The 20,541-nt window shown below is 34.8% G+C and overlaps 1 protein-coding gene across 2 annotated transcripts in view; it reads right to left on the bottom strand.

Annotated features, from left to right (window-relative positions):
- nos1apa (nitric oxide synthase 1 (neuronal) adaptor protein a) overlaps positions 1 to 20,541 on the bottom strand; it is a 214,550-nt gene that overhangs the window by 70,812 nt on the left and 123,197 nt on the right. For both annotated transcript variants that reach the window (XM_056460125.1, XM_056460126.1), the window contains exons 6-7: positions 18,975 to 19,116; positions 10,984 to 11,141 (exon numbers count right to left, since the gene is read on the bottom strand). In XM_056460125.1, the coding sequence (XP_056316100.1) occupies positions 10,984 to 11,141; positions 18,975 to 19,116 (300 nt within the window). The remainder of the gene's footprint in view (positions 1 to 10,983; positions 11,142 to 18,974; positions 19,117 to 20,541) is intronic.

Raw genomic sequence — 20,541 nt, forward strand, 5'->3', positions numbered from 1 at the left:
TTTATTATAAAGAGATCAGATATTTTGTTTTATCATTTTTATTTTTGATGATTAAAACTATTTACCATAGTAATTTTAGTAAAGTAAATTAAAGTGGTTAAATAAAAAATCCTAATATTCCTAAATGAACTGTTAAATGTTTTTTTATAATAATTATCGATATCGAATGATATGAAACATGATATCTTGATTTTTTTTTTTGCCATTTCGCCCTACTTAAAATTAAAACAAATCATGTAATTTATATGTTTGGCAGACACTATAGTCCAAAGAAACAAAGTAGATTTAAAATGAGCATTTTATAAATGTTTTTGTTGCATAGGAATCAAACGCATGACCTTGGCATTTGCTCAGTTGTTGTGTACATCCAGGACACCAGGTTCTGCTGCCCAACTGGTGAACAACACTGTGAGCTTATATCTCAATTTATCAAATATGCATTTGTAAAAGTAAAATCAAAACAAAAAAGAAAAAAGCAAATAAAACAATTACATAATTAAGTTAAATAAAATGTTGAAAAGTCATAACAGAATCAAACCCAAACCAACAACCGCAAAAACAACAGTGAAGGGGAACTGAAAATCTCTGTAAACCTCACCAAAAATGTATAAATAAAAAATAAATAAAAAATACATAAATAAATAAATAAAAATAAATAAAAAATAAATAAAAATAAATAAATAAAGCATATCTATATTGATGGTAAATAAAACATATATTGATAGTTTTTTTAGTTAATTAGATACTTAACTGTATAATACCAACAATTAATAAAAAAAGAAAATAGTCAAGACACAAAACAAAAATCTAAAACCAACACACACCAACACAATTTGTGTTAATCACAGTTAACTGGAGAAGAGGGACTTAAAAAAAATCAGAACCATTAAACAAAGCAAATATTTTAATTACATTGTTAAATGAAATCGAACGGTAAACCGGGACTGAAATCAAAAACCACAAATCTTTAAAATCCCATCAAGCTGAGATCTAAACAGCACACCAAACACCCCCCTGGCACCTCTAAAGAGTTTAACCACACCAATCTGGTGCAAACAGGAATGCGCAGGGGAGGATTTTCTGAAATTGAGCATTAGGCCAAAAGGCTGAACTCATTTAATCATGAATTATCCAGAGAAAGTGACATTGCTTTGAAAACCCATTCTGGCTTTCGGGTCCCATCTAGCATTTGAGGCCTGAGGGCTCTTGAGAGCTCGCTTCTGTACCATCATTCCCTGAAAAAATCCCATCTCCAAATGCTTTTCACATGTAACAGTCTGATCTGGAAAGACACAGATTCTCCAAAATGGGAAGGAAAAAAAAATCAGCTACACTCGATGAGCAAGAGATGAGCAAGATGTTTAAAATGCTTTTAAAAGAAGTATGTTTTGCTCACCAAGACTGTATTTCTATGATCAAAAATACAATGAAACTGTAAAATTGTGACATTTTACAATATTAAACAACTTTTTTTTCTTGAATGGGGTTTTACATTTTCTTTAATATCATTATTAAAGTCACCATTGACACATGATACTTTAAAAATCATCATAACATACTAATTTGCTGTTCTATCATTAAATATTGATGATGATGATGATGATGATGATAATAAGAATGATGATAATGTACACCTTTTTCCTGCTTCATAGAATTTCAGACCCTGTGACACATTTACTATTTAAGCTTCTAGGATGAATAGAAAGTTCAAAAATAATGTGATTTATTAAAAAATGAACAGCCCAGCAGAGAATAAATGTCTGCAGAGCAGCTACAGGTTCATTTGACACTTAAAACTGGAGTTATGATGCAGAAAATTTACAGGAATAAATCCTAAACTAGATTCAGCAAGAAAACAGTTATCTTAAAGTGCACAAATTTTTCACACCTTCACAAATGTAATGTATTTTTTATCAAATAAAAGCAGTCTTGGTGGAAAAATAGTATTCTTTGCAAAATATTTTTAAAAATCTTACGGATCCCTACACTTTCCACATCACATGTATAGTGTATACGCACACAAATTCAGTCTGTGATGTCCAGCTCTTCGGGGGACTGGCTGGTTTTTGAGTTATCTCTCCTGAATTCAGGAGATGTATGTGTCCTGTAACTAAAAGGGAAAAAAATTCCTGGCAGGAGCCTGGCTGTTTGCTGGACACAGATAGAAGATAAGAGCTGCACAGTCACCTCATTTCTCTGTATTTCAGATGTGAAATCCCCACAGTGCTCGGCTGCCACAGAGTTTCTGACATTGGGTAAAGATCAGAATTGCCGAAGAGGGCCTCTAATTGCTTTCATTAGTTATTCAGCAACCGTTTTGTCCAGCAATCCTCCAAAAGCGCACTGTGGTTTCATATAAAGTGGGATGCAACTACTTGTGCACACTAAGAATCTCTTGGGCATTCATTATCAGAGCTCAGAGAGCAATGTCATATAAACAGCCGTAGAAACTCTATACTTCTCTTTTTATTAGAGAGCATCTGGAAATGTCCTATAAACAATATGTTGGGTTGAAACAGAGATTTGTTGTTCTAATTAACTGCCTGCAGGAAAGGAAACAATAAACATGGTAATTTGTTCTAATTTGCATATTAAATTAACTCTCACACACACACAGAACAAAAATACACCTATGAAAATACTGTTTTGATGTCACATAAACCAGTTATTCTATATTTAAAGGTTATGATATTTCAAGCTATAAAATAAATTGATTTGTGCAATTAAAAAAAAACATTATTTTGTAAAATACTGTAATATGAGAAAAATATTGAGAAAAAGCTTAAATTATAAGTAATCCTCAAGTAGCAAATAATAATAAAAAAGTTATAAACTACTAGTGATGAGCCTTTAAAATTTGATATAGAAATGTCAGAATTAAACGAACTAATTTACAGAAAATGGTAATAGATCAATATTAAATATAGGGAGTAGGGCTGAGAATCCCGATTTTCTTTTGCTTAAAATAAAGTTCATGATTTTCTCTTGATTCTGTAGATGTAAAATAAAGATATGAGTTAATATGAGTAGCCTTTTATTATTGTTACTCTCAAGCAAATGGTAAAACAACAATAATAATATTAGATCTATGCTCATGTCCAATGTTGGTTAAAATGCAAAATTTTGTATAGAATTGAAATGGCGGACTTGAATAGACTTTAAATTTGTCCTGGTTGTTAATGCACAGTAACGTGATGACATCAGAATACAACTATTCATAATTATGAAGATGAATTATTATGTTTGAGACATGCGTTTGTCATTGACAACATTATTAGGCCATTTTTTTCCCTGGTAAAATTAGACGCATTATTCATCGTTATATAGGCTAGAGTAGTTATACTATTACACGCTTAGTCTCAGGCACAACAATATGTCTTCGCTAGGACAGGGGAAAAAAAAAACATATCAAATGCTTTTCGTAATCATAACTCTAAAAAGCAATATGATCATTTAAATGATTTAGGGGAGAGCGGGGCACAAAGTAACACTTTTTGGTTTTGACTAAATAATGAACAAAGTAATGGGGTTAGACAAATCCTATTTTTTAACCAACAACACACAAGCCTCTCCTACAAATAAGCACTGATTGTATAATTGCCAGACCTATGGTTTTATGCAGTATTGCCAAAAGTGTCAGGAGTAAAAATGTTACTATTTACCCCACCTTTGGGGCAAGTTGGAGCAGACAGAGGGTTAGTTGTAACCCATCACTAAAAGGCGGATTTCACAAAATTAATTTAAATCCATTTTACTTTAAAATAGTAGCTATATTTACTCATTGTACATCTCATTTACTCATTCTACATAGCACAGTATGTTTATTTATTTCTCTATTGGATAAACACAATTGGATTTATTTGCATTATTATTCATTATTATACAATGCCTTTATTTGTATTATTAGCAATACAATTATTTTTTTTCTATAAAAAAATATTTTCTATTAAAAAACATTTTTATATAAAAAGTTCTCAACATTACACTCACAATTATAAATTATTTTGTTAGTGTAATTGGTGTCTATGGAGACCTGGAGAGGAAAAAATTGGGTGGAAGAAAAAAAAACTGTGTGGGAGGAAAAAAAAAAAACTGTGATAGGAAAACATATATATATATATTTAAGTTCTTGCGTTACCTCTCAAAGTTTGCGTTATCTCGCAAAGATGTTTTGCAAGGGAACGCAAATATGTTAACATGTTCGTCCTGCGTGTTTTATTTTGAACATAACAAATTTTCTCTTAAATGAGCATAAACAGTTAAAGTAATGGAATTCTTTTATCATAGATCTGTGCATTCTTAAAGTGACACCTTGGTTATCAAACAAAACAAAACGAGAGATTCATTTGCTGCTCTTGATAACAGAGGTGTCACTTTAAATGGAGTGTACAGAAGCTGATCTGAAGCTGAAGCGCGTCCGATGTCAGTCAGCATTATACATACATTTGCTGATTCAGAGGTTGCATATGAATGGCAATGATCGATGCACAGCTTTAATGGAAAGAAAGTAAATGCAGACATATTTATATTAATTTCAGCATGCTTTCAATAGTAAAAATATATGAGAAATATGAGAAAATACTTAATGATATGATGATAGCAGGATAGAATGGTAAAATACAGGAGAATACGGGCAAAAATGGCAGGGTTAACATGTATGAAGTGTACAGGAAGTGTTTGTAGAAAAACAGTTTTGCGAGGAAACGCAAAACATCTTTGCGAGATAATTCAACCTTAAAAATACCTATTTTCCTATCACTGTTTTTTTTCTCCCTCCCAGTTTTTTTCCCCCACCATCACGTCCGTTCCGGGTCTCCCTAGGTGTCCAACAGTGTGTGGCTTATTTATAATACCCTGTTACAACTACGTAACACAGCTGTGTCGTGTTTTCCTCAAAACTGGCTGGCAGTCACTGTTTTTGCATCTTTCAAAATAGTTTCATCTTTTAGCCTAGAAGACTGTATAACAATATAATATGTCACTAGCATACTTTTTACAGTTTAATTAAAATTTAAATTATCGAGTATAATAAAAATACTTTTATGCTGCAAAAATGGTTTCTCCTGTGTTTCTCATCCAAATTTCGCCAAACTTTTTAAATAACTGGCAGGAATATGTCTGCCGAAACTGTTGTGGAGGCATGCAATAGTTAACCCTGAGTAAATACCCTAAAACCCTGTGTTATATTTTACCCCGCATCACTTTGTGCCCTGCGCTCCCCTATGGCATGTCATAGCTGCCGTCACTTTGAGAAAAATAAAAACATACATGCAAATCACACTTCCTGCGCGGCTCCCAAATGATCACTCTGTGCAATGAACTGAACGTTACTTACAACTTTATTACCTGTTATTCACAACCTATGCAGGTTCTGTTCACTAAAGTAGACATCATTGTAAGGCGCGCGCAGCCTCTCTGAAGTAAACAAACAGCTCACGGTCGGCTCAAGTGTGATTTCGCAGACATGAATTCATCATTACATTAAGACAGAAATGACACTTTTGGGTGAATTATACCTTATAAATACAGGATGTGACTCTTTCAACACCATTTGGAGGTATCCATGTTGCTGAGAAGCATATATAAAACAACATGATAACTTGTGCGACCATCTTTCTGTTTCTCTCCTGACCTTGAAAATATAATTGGCAGAATCGTAAAAATGCTGGATTAAGATCGTGTGGGGGGGTCGAACCGAGATTGTAATCTTTTTATGATTATTCGTGCAGCCCTAATTGGGAGTTTATACATATTTCATGTGTATAATGTTTCTATTTTAGCTTGCTTTGTTTTTTGGATCTTGAGGTTCTGTACTATTTCATAGGATGCAAAAAGCACACGTTTTAAATATTGTTTACCATAATAATTAGCTATAGGCTCATGTTTATAGTGGGAGACAGAACAGGCACATACAGTGCAGTCACCAGACGACATGAAGATTCTCAACGCTTCACCAGAACAACTGACTGTAGGCTTGCTGAACAGTTTTGACACTTGTACCAGCCCTAAAAACAGCATGAACTCCTACACAGACAGTCCATATCCGCTCCACAAGTCCTCGAGGAAGGCATGAGTATCTGCAGTGTACAGGAATCTGAAATGATCTGTTTATGTAGGAGTGTGACAGCCTGCTCTCAGAGGCTTTATTCATGAAGACATTTGCGGAAACTGGAAATTTAAATAGCTTTACTAGAAGTGCCAAATGCACATGTGTATGATTCACTTGTGAAATGACACTTCTTTTTAAAAGCAACAGACATTTAAAAGACTATGTTCTGTTACGTTGTCACAGTTGGTGTTTGGGAAGTGAATTTACTGGCATTCACAAATAGTCCTATTCACGAACCTGCAGTAAATATTGCATGCAAGCTGTCAAAGACTCAATGAAAGGTTATTAAATATCAGTGGGTTTCATTCAACATGTAATCCACATCTTTAATAAATATCCAGTAAAATTAAGCAGTCACTTTAAAGTTCTGAACAACATTTTACATTACGGCTCAAAAACAAAAAAGTAACCAATGCGCTAAATCCAGATTATCAAAAATTCTACAATAAAAGTCTTTTGTCTATATATTTTTATCAGTGGGTTTCATATAGTATATTTCACACCTTTCACTCCGTAAATTCAAGGTAGTCAAATGCATTGTAAAATATTACAATTCTGGCAGATGACTTTATGGCAGATAAATGGTTTTTATTTTATTTCATCTGAGCAAAAAGCTCTCGTAAATCTGTATCATGATTCACAGAGGACACCTGCTGAAATGTAATTCAGTGTAATAATAGTTTATACACCAAAACCTTGCATCAAGCGTATTCAGAAATAGAATCATTAGATGATATATTAAAAGACTAATTAATATAACTTATTTGCTAATAAATAGCATAAATAGCATGAGAGTATATGGATGTTTCCCAGTGATGGGTTGCAGCTGGAAGGGCATCTGCTGTGTAAAACATATGCTGGATAAGTTTGGCGGTTCGTTCCGCTGTGGGAACCCTTAATTAATAAAGGGACTAAGCCGAAAATAAAATGAATGAATGAATGAATGCTAATAAATACTGATGAATAATAATTAGGAAACAAAACCACAATGGTTTAATTGTCAAATACAATTAAGCCCAAGGCCATTAGGAAAAGACTGTACAAGTATGTTAAATACTTTCTCTTAAAGTCTTTAAAAATCCTCATACATTACTGCATTATAAGGAAGCTTCAGAACTAGCACTCTTTTTGATTTGATTTTACATCAGAGTTTGGTTTGTTTGAAAAATATGAACCATACACAAGTCTGTTCGAAAAGGGTTCTGTAGGTAATGGTTCTTGAAAACACCAGCTTGTTTAGTTTGCACAATCGAGCTACGTCGGGTTAGTGAGCCATTATTAATCATGTATGGACTGGTCAAACTTTATGCTTACTTGCTTTCCTGACAAGTGTTACTGATGCACTGCAAGCAGAGAAAGTATTTCTAACTTCTGCTAGACTTCGTATCTTATTGGTTTCTGCATTTGACATCTTGCACAACATAAAACAGTAAAGCAAGAATAACAAAATTCACAGTTAACGAGTTTGCTCAAAACACACTTTAAACCATCATCATCATTTCATTAAAAATATGAGTTTTAATAATCAGTAATGGCAATCAATGATACAATAAGTTTATACAATATAGGAAATAAAGGCAAGCAATCATTTAAATATGAAAAATCAATGTGCGTGGTTACATAAATTGATATATTCACTTATCTATGCTCAGCCAAAACACAGAAAAAGACAGAAGAGTTGTTAGATAGAGACCGGATAAAATAAATATCATATATAATAACTTTAGTGAGAGGAAATGCAGCGGTAGATCCTTGATGAACTGTCTGATGTGCGCTGCTCTCACCTGGGGAGGTGTGTCTGGAGCTCAGACGTGCACATATGCTGCAGTGCATGACAGAGTGTGTGTGTCTGTGGTCACTTGATGTGCGTTTTCAGAGGTTTAGTGTGGACGGAGAGCTTTGTTGATACACCAATGTGAATGTGGATCATTTTCATTCTAATACGCCAGTTTAATACTGAAATGTATTAGTGTAAACGGAGCCTTAGACAGCCTATTTTATCTCTGGGCGAATGGGAATATAATTAACAACTGTTGCAAAAAAAAAAACAAAAAAAACTGAGACTGTGCTGTGACTGATTTCTGCCAAGATGAATGGGTTTTTAGGGATCTATTGTTTGATATTTATTTATATAAATCCAGAGATCTGTGTAATAAATACATTCCAAACTATAATACTAAAGGATTTAAGAACTTATCTTTAAACTTACCATAACAACAAATGTCACATTTGTGAAGGCAAACATTACCCGTTAAAGGGATACAGTAGTTCACCCAAATATGAAACTTCTGTCATCATTTACCCATCCTCCACTTCTTGAAAATGAGTTTTTAAAATTCTGTTAAATGCAAAAAAAAAAAAAAAAAAAAAAAGAAAGAAAGAAAGAAAGATAAGCCTTTTACTGCCCCACCAAGAAAAAAAAGGTTTGGATTGCATTTCTTACAGTTTTTCTCAGTCACTTTGGGGCATTTCCCACAACATTATTTATATTTGCAAAACAATTAATGCATTTCTTAAAACAATTAGTCATTTGTGCACATCATAGTACCAGTTTCTCATTCCTTCCAAAAAATTGCAAATGCTTTTGGACAAGCATCAATTGCATTCATACAACTCTTTGCTGTTTTATAACATTATTATTATTATCACTTGCTTATGTCGTGTCAGTCAAAATGAACTAAACTTGTGAATGCTGAACAGTCATTCTATATAAAACTAATAGTCCTCATTTCAGTACTTGAGTCATTACATACAAAAATGTTGAACTAGTTGTCAAAATCTGTCAAGCTAATTTTAAACAAAAAAATTTATCTTTTTTTTTTCTGAAAATGTCTTCTAAATTGAACAATTTTATGAATGATTTACAGACCTATGTGTGTAATAGGTTCAGTTCCAATATGTATTGCAAAATTGTTTACAGTTGTGCACAGCTCTACCCAAAGGAAGTTTATGTTTGTTGTAAATAAGGGTGTATTTATTCTTTTGCATAATGCTGTGAATAAATTAGAATTTCAAAAAGCATATGCAGTAAAAATGTGAAACATATTCAGTGTCTTGTACTCAGATACCTCAGTGATGTCTAACTTTACTGTAGTTTTCAAATGGCTGTGCAAATGGTATATCATGCTGTCTAGAGCATTTTCAGGAAGTGTCACCAAAATCTGACTTTTTTTGCATTGGAAAAAATAACAGAGTAAACTGTCATAATGAAAACAGGACAAAGCCATTTGACTATCTTGTTCATAAACAATGGTGGCAAGACGTTTGATCTTGATGACACTGACACTTTTACTGACATGAATACTTGTTTTTGAGGAATGAGCTATATCCATTTTGAGCAAGTGACACGCTTTTGCAGGTTATCAACTAGGTTTAGCAGTTTGTACTAATTGTTTTGAGAAATGCATTAAGTGTTGTGCAAATGTAAATAGTGTTATGAGAAATGCACCAAAGCGACTGAGAAAAAAAATGTAACTCTTAATGTCGCTAGTTAACCCATAATTTCTAAAATATCAGCCTCTACCAAGTAGAAGATATGTCGGTTTATGGTAAAAGTACCGTAATTAATACATATATTTGAAAAATCTATAAAATATTTCAGATTCTAATCTAACATGTTCTCTTGATTTTTTTTTTACAATAAAACCAAAATAAGTGTAGTAATGCAACAGGATTATGTTTGTTAGATTTTTTGTAAACCAACAATGCTGTGTGTGTAAACCATTATTTAAAACAGTCATTCAATTATTTTAACAGTCATTATTTAAAACAGTAAAAAAAACATGGTCAACCATTAGGTAGAGCGGCAGTCAAAGGGATATTTAAAAAAAAGCTGGAAACCTAGAACCATTGAGTTCCATAGTACTTGTTTTTCCTACTACTGAAGTCAATAGTTACAGGTTTTCAGATTTCAACTGAATAAAGAAACCCAAAATGGTTTGGAACCACTTGAGGGCGAGTAAATAATAAATGTTCCGTTTTGGGTGAACTATTCCTTTAAAAATCATGCTCAAATATTCAAAATAATTTATTAACCACCATGATCCTCACAACCTAGCCAACCACCAAACCTCATTGGATAATATTCCTATTTTTCCAAACTATTTGAAATCATCATCGGGCTTATAAATCATGGAGTGATCATCTGAGACAACCCAAACATTTCTGACATTGTAATTTCCTGAGGAGAGGAGTGTCTTATCAGCCTCAGACATGACTCCAACCTCACCGCCACAGACACTGATGTAAAAAAACTCCCACGAAATTATGCCTGAGCGGATAGATAAACAGAGCTACGGTGAGGTACAACAAATAGCCAATATGGCCAACAGAGAGCCTGCATTCAACGTGACGAGTGCTATTTTTAGACTCCCTCAAATCCTCAACTCTATTAGACTGCTTGTCATTTCAATGATCCAGATGGTGAAACACATCAATGGAGACGATCCCGATGCAGCAATCCTCCAGTACCTTGTTTGTTACGTTTCTCTCCTCAACACTAAACTGTCATTACCATAATGATTGTCTTGAAGAATGTCTCAGCCAGTCAGGGTCACACTATCATTACATAATCCTTTGCAGCACAGCGGTTTTCACACTACAAGATTATGCTAATGGGCTTATAGCTGCATTTGGACCACAGGCTGAACGCAGCCTTGAGCATAAAACAAACCTAATCTGTGAAAAACAGTGAATATGCGCTGAATAACCTTCCCTCGATTACTAGGGTTAATTGGAAGATTCGGTGCAAGGGATGCTAGTAAATGCTAATACACAACACTTTAGCAAACTACTTTGAGAGATTGGTATTGTAGAAGACTGTGGTGAATTATTGATCGAATAATTAAGTGGGCAAGCGAGCTGCAGCTGGATACCTTTTTGTCCTTGCTGACGTCTTCGTCTTTCTTGGCCGCATCCAGGTCAGTGACTCCGCGGCTGAACTCGTCCATTGTGCTGTCGGGGAGGGGAAGCTCCTCTGCATCAATGTCAGTCTCATCTGCAGCAGGCTTTTCGGCCCCCGTGAGCTCCCGCCCTTTAGAGAAAAACAGTTCATCAGGCTAAATATATTTATTTTTGGAGCTGGAAAATAATTGAGACAGGGATTAAAGGAGAAGTTTGCTGAAAATAAATCGGCCATCGTTACCCTAATTAACTTGTGAAGTTTATGAAGGGGGCTGGGTGATGTGATAAAAACAGATACTTTGATTTTGTTTTAGATGGCTTGACGGATTAAGCATACATTTCTTTTTTCTTCTCCTTTTCAAAAATAATTAACTAGTAAGCTAAAGAAAATTACAACATGATTCAATTAGCAGTATCTTCATAAATAAATACAAATAAACATACATAAATATTCGGTTTTTCACTAATTTGGGGTCAGTAATTCAAATGTAATACAAATAAACTTGCTTTCCAGAAAAGATTCATGAAATTAACTGACAGGAAATTATAAATAAAAGTTCTCAGGCAAAATATACAAATGATCTTTTAGAGGTCCACTTAAAATGACAAGGTATGAATCCAGTTTTTTGTGATCATTTACAGTAAATATAAAAAATATATAGTTTTTAAATTGAAACTGTAGTTTATAGTTTTAGAAACCAAGCCAAAATGACAAAATATGACATCTGTAATACCCTATTTTTACTAACAAAGCTTCAAGACCATACTACAAATTATACACTCACCAGCCACTTTATTAGGTACACCTTACTTGTACCGGGTTGGACCCCCTTTTGCCTTCAGATCTGCTTAATAGATTCTACAAGGTACTGGAAATTTTCCTCAGAATTTGCTCTATATTGACATGAAAGCATCATGGAGTTACTGCAGATTTGATGGCTGCACATCCATGATGCGAATCTCCCGTTTCACGATCAAAGAAATGGTGCTCTATTGGATTGGGCTCTGGTGACTGTGGAGGCCATTTGAGTACACTGAACTCATTGTCATGTTCAAGAAACCAGTCTGAGATGATTTGCGCTTTATGACATGGCGTGTTATCCTGCTGGGAGAAGCCATCAAAAGATGGGTACACTGTGGTCATAAAGGTATGGACATGGTCAGCAACAATATTCAGGTAGGCTGTGGCGTTGACACAATGCTCAATTGGTACTAATGAGCCCAAAGTGTGCAAAGAAAATATCCCCCACACCATTACACCACCACCACCAGCCTCAATCGTTGATGCAAGGCAGGATGGATCCATACTTTCATGTTGTTGGCGCCAATTCTGATCCTACCATCCAAATGTCCATGCAGAAATTGAGACTCATCAGACCAGGCAACTTTTTCCAATCTTCTATTGTCCAATTTTGGTGAGCCTGTGCGAACTGTAGCCTCAGTTTCCTGTTCTTAGCTCACAGGAGTGGCACCCGGTGTGGTCTTCACCCGCTGTAGCCGATCCGCCTCAAGGTTTGACGTGTTGAGCATTCAGAGATGCTCTTATGCATACATCGGTTGTAACGAGTGGTTTTTGAGTTACTAATGCCTTTCTATCAGCTAGAACCATTCTCTTCTGACCTCTGGCATAAACAAGGCATTTGCACCGACAGAACTGCCACTCTCTGGATATGGTTGTGCGTGAAAATCCCAGTAGATCAGCAGTTTCTGAAATACTCAGGTGGGCCGGTCCATTTTTTGGCCGCGAGGGCCAATGTACCAAGCTGCCTGCACTCTCAGCAGTCACACACTTATTTATTTATTTAATTTTTAATAATCACACAATTGTTTATTTATTTATTTATTTATTTATTTATTATTAATTTTTTTACCATAGCCTTACTCTTTTATTCATTATTCTACCGCAGCTCCACTATTTTTATTTATTTTCTCACAGCCCCATCAGCAAAATGCTGCAATGATGTTTTTGATGTTAATGATGACGTAATTATCATTCGACTCCAACAGCGGCACCTTACTAATCAGCAAAATCATTTAAGATATACGCAAGAGATGAAAATGGATAATAAAAAGCACAAAGGGGGGTGTTGAATAGGCCACAATTTAAAAAAAGCTCTAGAAACTGACGAGAGCAAATGTACTAAGTATATTTATACGGAGTATATTTTTCGTTAAAACCAGCGACAGTGAGAGTACAACACATGATGACGATGAAACGGCTGGTAAGTTAACGTTAAGCTAGTTAGGAGCAGTGCAAAACAATGATGGCTGCAAACCATCGTTTATGTACCGAATTATTCCCTGTACTGTAGCCCTTCAGCAGCAGCCTCTAGTCCAGTTTGCTGCTTACAGTGAAGAGCCAGGCCCCTTATTGTTACCAAGCACTAGTCATGAGGCCAGCACACTAGAATGGGCAGGTAGGATTGTCACTGAGTGAATATAAGAATTCAAATAATTCATATTAATATAATAATGAATATTACACCTCCTCAATGAAAAATCCCCTGAGACAATTAATAAAATCAGAGGATTCACTACATTAATAAATCTGACTGACTTTATCAGTAAGGTAAAAATGGAAGAAAAAAAAAAATGAAGCCATAATTAGAAAGTAATACTGTGGTTAAAAAAAGTCTGGCAGATAACGGTTCAATAATTGTTTTATTCTTTATTTGTGTTTAAGGACTGGATATTTGTAAATCTTCCCAGTGATGGGTTGCAGCTGGAAGGGCATCCACTGCGTAAAACATATGCTGGATAAGTTGGCGGTTCATTCCGCTGTGGCGTCCCCAGATTAATAAAGGGACTAAGCCGAAAAGAAAATGAATGAATGAATATTTGTAAATCATTTTGCACAGAATATATATTCAGATATTGCAGAAAAGAACATGTGATGTTTTAAAGAACAGTGTTGGAGATTTAGCTACCCTTTAATGTTCTCATATTTATGAAAAATATTTAAAGTTATAGAGCAGCCGTTTCCTTGAAAAAGACGTGATGGTGTCATTAGAAAATTCAATACATTTAATGTTAATCTTTATTTTATAAGCATAGCTTAATAAATATTTGTACTTATTTGATATTTGTTTATTTCAAGGTTTGGATATTTATGAGAACAAATTATTATTACAGAAAAAAAATTCTGATACTGTTTAACATTATATTGTGTTAAGTGTTCAAATAAATCTTCACTGAAGTACTGAATTGGAAATGACATTATTTTGATATAGTTAGTCATGAACTGAAGTGGGCCGGTCTAAGGCTTGAAACTCCAGGGCTGTAAAAGTGTCCCACTCCGGCCCTGGTCTTATCCTTACACACTCACAAAAGGATCCGTCATTCTGACAGCACTGACCTGTTCATTGACAAATAAATTAGTTCTGAGGTGAACTAAAGATTTTGAGCAAGAGCAAGGGTTTTGCAGGTAATCCGTGGTGTTTTGCTATTTGTATGCGTTGTTTTGAGAATCGCACTGCTTTGCATTTTTTTAATTCTGATCTGAGAATTGTACCAAAGAGACTGAGAAAAACATTATATATTTATTAAAAAAATATTACTATAAATATTAAAAAAATTACTAAATATTACTCAAATTAATCAATATTTAAAACCTCGATTTAAAAGTAAAAAAAAAAAAACACCTCAAACATTACTTAAAAACAAATCAAATCATTCAGCTAGGTTATGACATGGATTTTCTTTTGGTATTTGGAACATGAGAACTACAATGTGTTTTTCCATAAGTGAAAACTATTTTTTTTTCTCAAAATGCCTTCATCCATGCGGTTTCTAACTACCCACTGATGTTTTCCATGTACAAAGAAGATCCCCTGTGGGACGAATGGTGTTACTGATACTGTATGGGGCCCCATGAATGTTCCAACCACACCTTCTCTTGGTCTGTACTGCAGATCTGTATTTCTGGATATGGGTGCTTGACATGTCACGTCAAGCTGTGACAACCATGTCCTGTGGCGCGACATGCTATACTACATCTAAAACCATCCTGAACATCATTCTTGTATAAATATATTTTACACATTGAATTTATGACATTGTCAAGGCTCTAAATGGCATATTTATAGTTTAAATGAATCACAATGTATCTAGATCAAGTAATTGATATAAAAAATAAATAAGACTAATAAGAGATCATTGTAAATAACAAGGAGGGATAAATAAAGCAACAGACAAACGAATAGACAGATAGATAGTAAGACAGACAAATATATAGATAGACAGACAAACAGACTTATAGATAGTAAGACAGACAGATATATAGATAGACTGACAGACAGACCAATAGATAGACAGACAGACAGACTGATAGATAGTAAGACAGACAGAGATATAGATAGACTGACAGATATATAGATAGACCGATAGATATACAGACAGACAGTTAGATATACAGATAGATAGACGGACGGACGGACGGCTAGATAGACAGATAGACAGATAGATAGACAGACAGACAGACAGACAGACAGACAGACAGACAGACAGATAGATTAATATACATATGCGAGATCTAACAAATACTTACATGCTGAAATGAAATATAAATGCGCAATGTAACTGTGCTACCATTACATTCAAATAAAATTTGGATGACTGAATTATGGCTATTTTAGGATGACAATTTGACCTAGATCATAAACTGTGTATTGTGTTACTGCACATAACACGAGAGTTAAAAAAGGAAAGACTGGAGGTCAGAGTCGTTTACCCCTAACTGAACTACATGTATTGAGACATCCTCCTTCACAGATCTTCACTGGCATTTCCACACACAAAAAAAGTAAAAATAAAAATAAATAAATCCAGACAGAAAACAAAACAAGATCACTCCCATCTAAACAATAAACATGCACTGAGTTGATACAAATCTTATTCTTATGTATTTTATTTATTAGATCAGCTCAAAACTCCTTATTTTCTCCATCTGTCTAACATAAAAAGTGACATTTATGTGTTGTTATTACTTTGAATTTAATTACTGACATACTTAAATATCTAATAATTACATCTGAAGCCAGGTGGAGAACAGGAAAAAAAAAAAACAGGAGCAGAAGAGCACACCGGTGCCACTCCTGTCTGTTAACAACAGCTAACTGAGGCCACTATTAAACAACAGACATCTGGAAAAGGTTGTGTTTCCTTAATTCCCATTGAGACATTATAATAGTAGGGTCAAAATTCTGCATAAACAGCATGAAAGCATGGATCCATTCTGCCTTGTATTAATAGTTTAGGCTGCTGATTAATGGTGTGAGGGTTATTTTCTTGGCACACTTCGGGTTCCATTGTCCCAACTGAGCACTGTTTGCTAACCACAGTGTTTTCATTTTATGATGGCTACATCCAGCAGGAAAAATACGGTATATGTAACAAAGCTGAAATCATCTCAAATGGGAATCTTGAAAATGACAATAATTTCACTACACTCAAATCTCAGCAAAAACACTTCTGGAATGTGCTTTGAGATTCACATCATGAATGTGTAGCCGACTACGGATGTAACAATGCAAAATAAGCTGGTTGAAAATCGATCCAATATGTGACTATTCAACTCAGTTTGGATGTTGAATAGATCACGATGCATGTTTTGAACAGCAAGGACTATTGTTTACTCCAAACTTGCTTAACGTGCAATAACGCTGAACAAAATGTTGCAGATAGTTTAAAGCGACGAAGAGTGTGGTTGTTGATATTGAGAAGGCTACATCTTAAGTGAAGTGGAAATGCATGCATGATATCTCCCATTTGTGGAGCCAATTTAATTATCATTTCAATCATACTATCAAATTGATGACAGTAAAGATAAACAAGTAATGACAAGCAATAATAAAAAGCTGAACGCTGACAACAATAGAAAGGAATTTGAAGATTTTAGCTAATTTGTTCTCGGTTCTCACATTTTGCTTTCTCTATCTGTCTCTCTCTGCCTTACTCCATGTCTCACTCATTTTTACTGAGCATTTCACAGTTTGTAAAGAACTTATAGAACTATAAATAAAGAATGCTCTTTTGTAGCCTCTCTAATGCAAAGCTGCATCCCATATACAATTGAAGTCAGAATTATTAGCCCCCCTGTTTATTTTTTCCCCAATTTCTGTTTAACAGAGAGAAGATTTTTTTTTTTAACACATTTCTAAACATGATAGTTTTTATAACTCATTTCTAATAACCAATTTATTTTATCTTTGCCATGAGGACGGTAAAAAATATTTTACTAGATATTTTTCAAGACACTTTTGTACAGCTTAAAATGACATTTAAAGGCTTAACTAGGTTAATTAGGTTAACTAGGCAGGTTAGGGTAATTAGGCAAGTCATTACATAACGATGGTTCGTTCTGTAGACTGTCGAAAAAAATATAGCTTAAAGGGACTAATAATTTTGACCTTAAAATGGTTTAAAAAATATACAACTGCTTTGTATTCTAGCCTAAATAAAACAAATAAGACTTTTTCCAGAAGAAAAAATATTATCAGACACACTGTGAAAATTTCCTTGCTCTGCTAAACATCATTTGGGAAATATTTAAAAAAGTGGGGCTAACAGGGGGGACTTTAACTGTATATATTTTTGGTGGGTGAGATGGAAAAGAGGGACAAGTCATTAGCAAGTGTAGAAAGGATGATTCTTAAAAAAATAAAACCAAACCATGAAAACTACATACAAATTAAGGCTTCATGATTAATCGATTTCAAACCAAAATCGTAATTTGAAGAGGTGCGATTTTCAAATTGCGAAAGCTGCGATTATTTCGTTATTAAAGAAGCGCAGTGCTCTTTTTTTCTGTCACTAGGAAACGACTGAATCAGCTGCGTATTGTCGATGTTGTTATAATTGTAATATTTAATACTATTGTGATTTTCAAGATTTGTAAAGTAATACAGCTCTGGATAACCTGAAAGTAGTCTTTCCTTCATCATTAAAAGTTCTCCGTAGTCTTCTTGACAACACAAACACTGCTGTCACCTCACCTGAAACTCTGCCTCTGTTTTGATATGATTGAAGAATTAAAAACTGACATAACGTGCTTTTTCCACTCAGGGTTGACTTTTATTTCAACTGCGAGCACACAGCGCGCAACAGTAAAAACGTGAAGTGCGCATAAGCAACACACATATCACTCGCGGCCATTAGTTAAACTTTTCAAAAGATCCCCCTCTCAACGCAAAAAAGCGTGTTTGCTGTGATCGGCTCCTTATGCAGCCAAACTTAAAAAGTATATAAAATCATATTTTTTTATTGTTTAACAGATACCATTGATCGGTTACAAACACTCCCTTTGGGTTAACCAGTTATTTTGACCATCTCTAGTGTGCACTAGAACAACTTACATAAGACAATAAACTATGTCAGTTTTGAGACCAGATTACTATTCCTCCTGTGCGGAAAAAGTGAAAATTAAGGTCTCTCTGTCCAAACACCATGACAATGGAATTGTTAAACCTTGAGTACAATCCACGTGACACTGCAGTGTGTTGGTGCTACAGGGAATCCTGCGCGGATTAGAAGCAGTGTGTGGGTGAATGGAAACTCATCTGCATTTAAAAGGAAAAACCTGTCCGGAGGGAGCTGTGGGAGGATGATCAGCCAGAACTCAAGGCCCGAGCACCGCCAGAGCTGCACCTTCGGGCACAAGCAATCAGAGGTTGCTGTTCCCTGCTGCCTATCAAAGCCCTGCCACAGATACATCCTTTAACTCACTCGCACCAAATACAGAGAACAACGGCATGGATTTTCCCTTTGCTAAATCAAAGTGTGTCAGAGATCAGCGGCAAGTAACATCACTCATTGTAATCTCATAACACCAGGTTCAAGGGGCTCAAATAGACAATCAATTAGGAGGAGTTTGAAGTATAAAAACGGATTTGAAAGACGACGACGCTTGCTGTGAAAGACACTGACTAACATTAAAGTGGAAGAAACGGAGGGTATAGTACCATACCTGCTACTCCAGAGTCTGTGCATGTCTTGTCAGCATCGCCATCCTCTTGGCCGTCTGCGTTTTGCTGTGTGTGCTGAAGGCTAAGTTTATGACAGACCTCAAAGGCTTGACCCACCGTCCGCACTATCCGCATGGCTTGGCTCTAAAGAGAAATGAGGGAGAGTTTAGTTTTGCTAATGGACTGAAATCGGAGTTCATATCTGAATCAAAAATGACTTACTAACTGAGCCACAAGTGGAAGATTAATTTGATTAACTCAGTTAAATAACATGACAAAACTGATTGGGGTTTTCATATTTGGAGATTTTTTTTACGCCAACTCTACTAGTATTATTTGACAAAATACTGGAGTAAAAGAAATGACTGGATGTTAGGGCTGCTCGATAATGGGAAAAATCATAATCACGATTTTTTGGTCAGAATTGTAACCATGATTATTCAAATCGATTACAGTTGAAGTCAAAATTTTTCACCCTCCTGTGAATTTTTTTTAAATAAATATTTTCCAAATGATGGATTCAGGAATTTTTCACAGTATTTCCTATAATATTTTTTCTTCTGGAGAAAAGCTTATTTGTTTTATTTTGGCTAGAATAAAAGCAGGTTTAAATATTTTGAAACCTATTTTAAGGTCAATATTATTAGCTCCCATAAGCTATATATTTTCTTGATTGTTTGCAGAACTACTGTTATACAATCACTTGCCTAATTACCCTAAATAAGCCTTTGAATCATACTTTAATCTAAATGCTTGTATTTTGAAAAATATCAAGTAAAATATTATGTGCTGTCATCATCATAGCAAAGATAAAAGAAATCAGTTGTTAGAAATGAGTTAGTAAATCTAATAAGTTTAGAAATGGGTTGAAAAAAAAATCTTTCCATTAAACAGAAATTTCGGAATTAATCTAGATTAATCTAGATTAAAATGGCTAATTTGAATTCTGCCGAAGGCATTCAGAATATGTGTGCTACACAAATAATAAGTCTTTGAGAACAGGTTTCTCAAGCCAGGTGGCGCATTAGACCAGGGGCTCATCTCCTGTTTCCAAAAAGCATCACAAACTGCTTGAAAAACTGTTGTACTATGATAATTGGTGATGAAAATTAATTATTTTCAATAAGATGTACTTACTGACTGTTTCAGTTAAACATGAATTTTGAACTGTAGGCCTACATAAGCTCCAAACAGCGATTTTTGATTACTTTAATCCGACTAAAGTCATAACTGAACGAAACTGTAATGGAATTAAGACATGTGGAGTATGCATATATTAGTGGCTTTCTTGAAGTAAACACCGCAATCAAACTTTTACCGTCATGTAGGACTTTTCGCGATTTTTCGCGACTTTTCCGACAAGATCCACACACTCGGCTGTCAGTAAAGGACCTCACGCGCACGCGCGCGCGCACACACACACACACACACACACACACACACACACACACACACATACACATACACATACACACACACGCATGCACGCATGCACGCACACACATAGACACACACATCGCGAAATGCAGAAGTTTTTTTCTTTCCATTGCCGTGCGTTATTAAACTCCA

Source organism: Danio aesculapii, chromosome 6 (assembly GCF_903798145.1).
Source record: "Danio aesculapii chromosome 6, fDanAes4.1, whole genome shotgun sequence".
Lineage (NCBI taxonomy): Eukaryota > Metazoa > Chordata > Actinopteri > Cypriniformes > Danionidae > Danio > Danio aesculapii.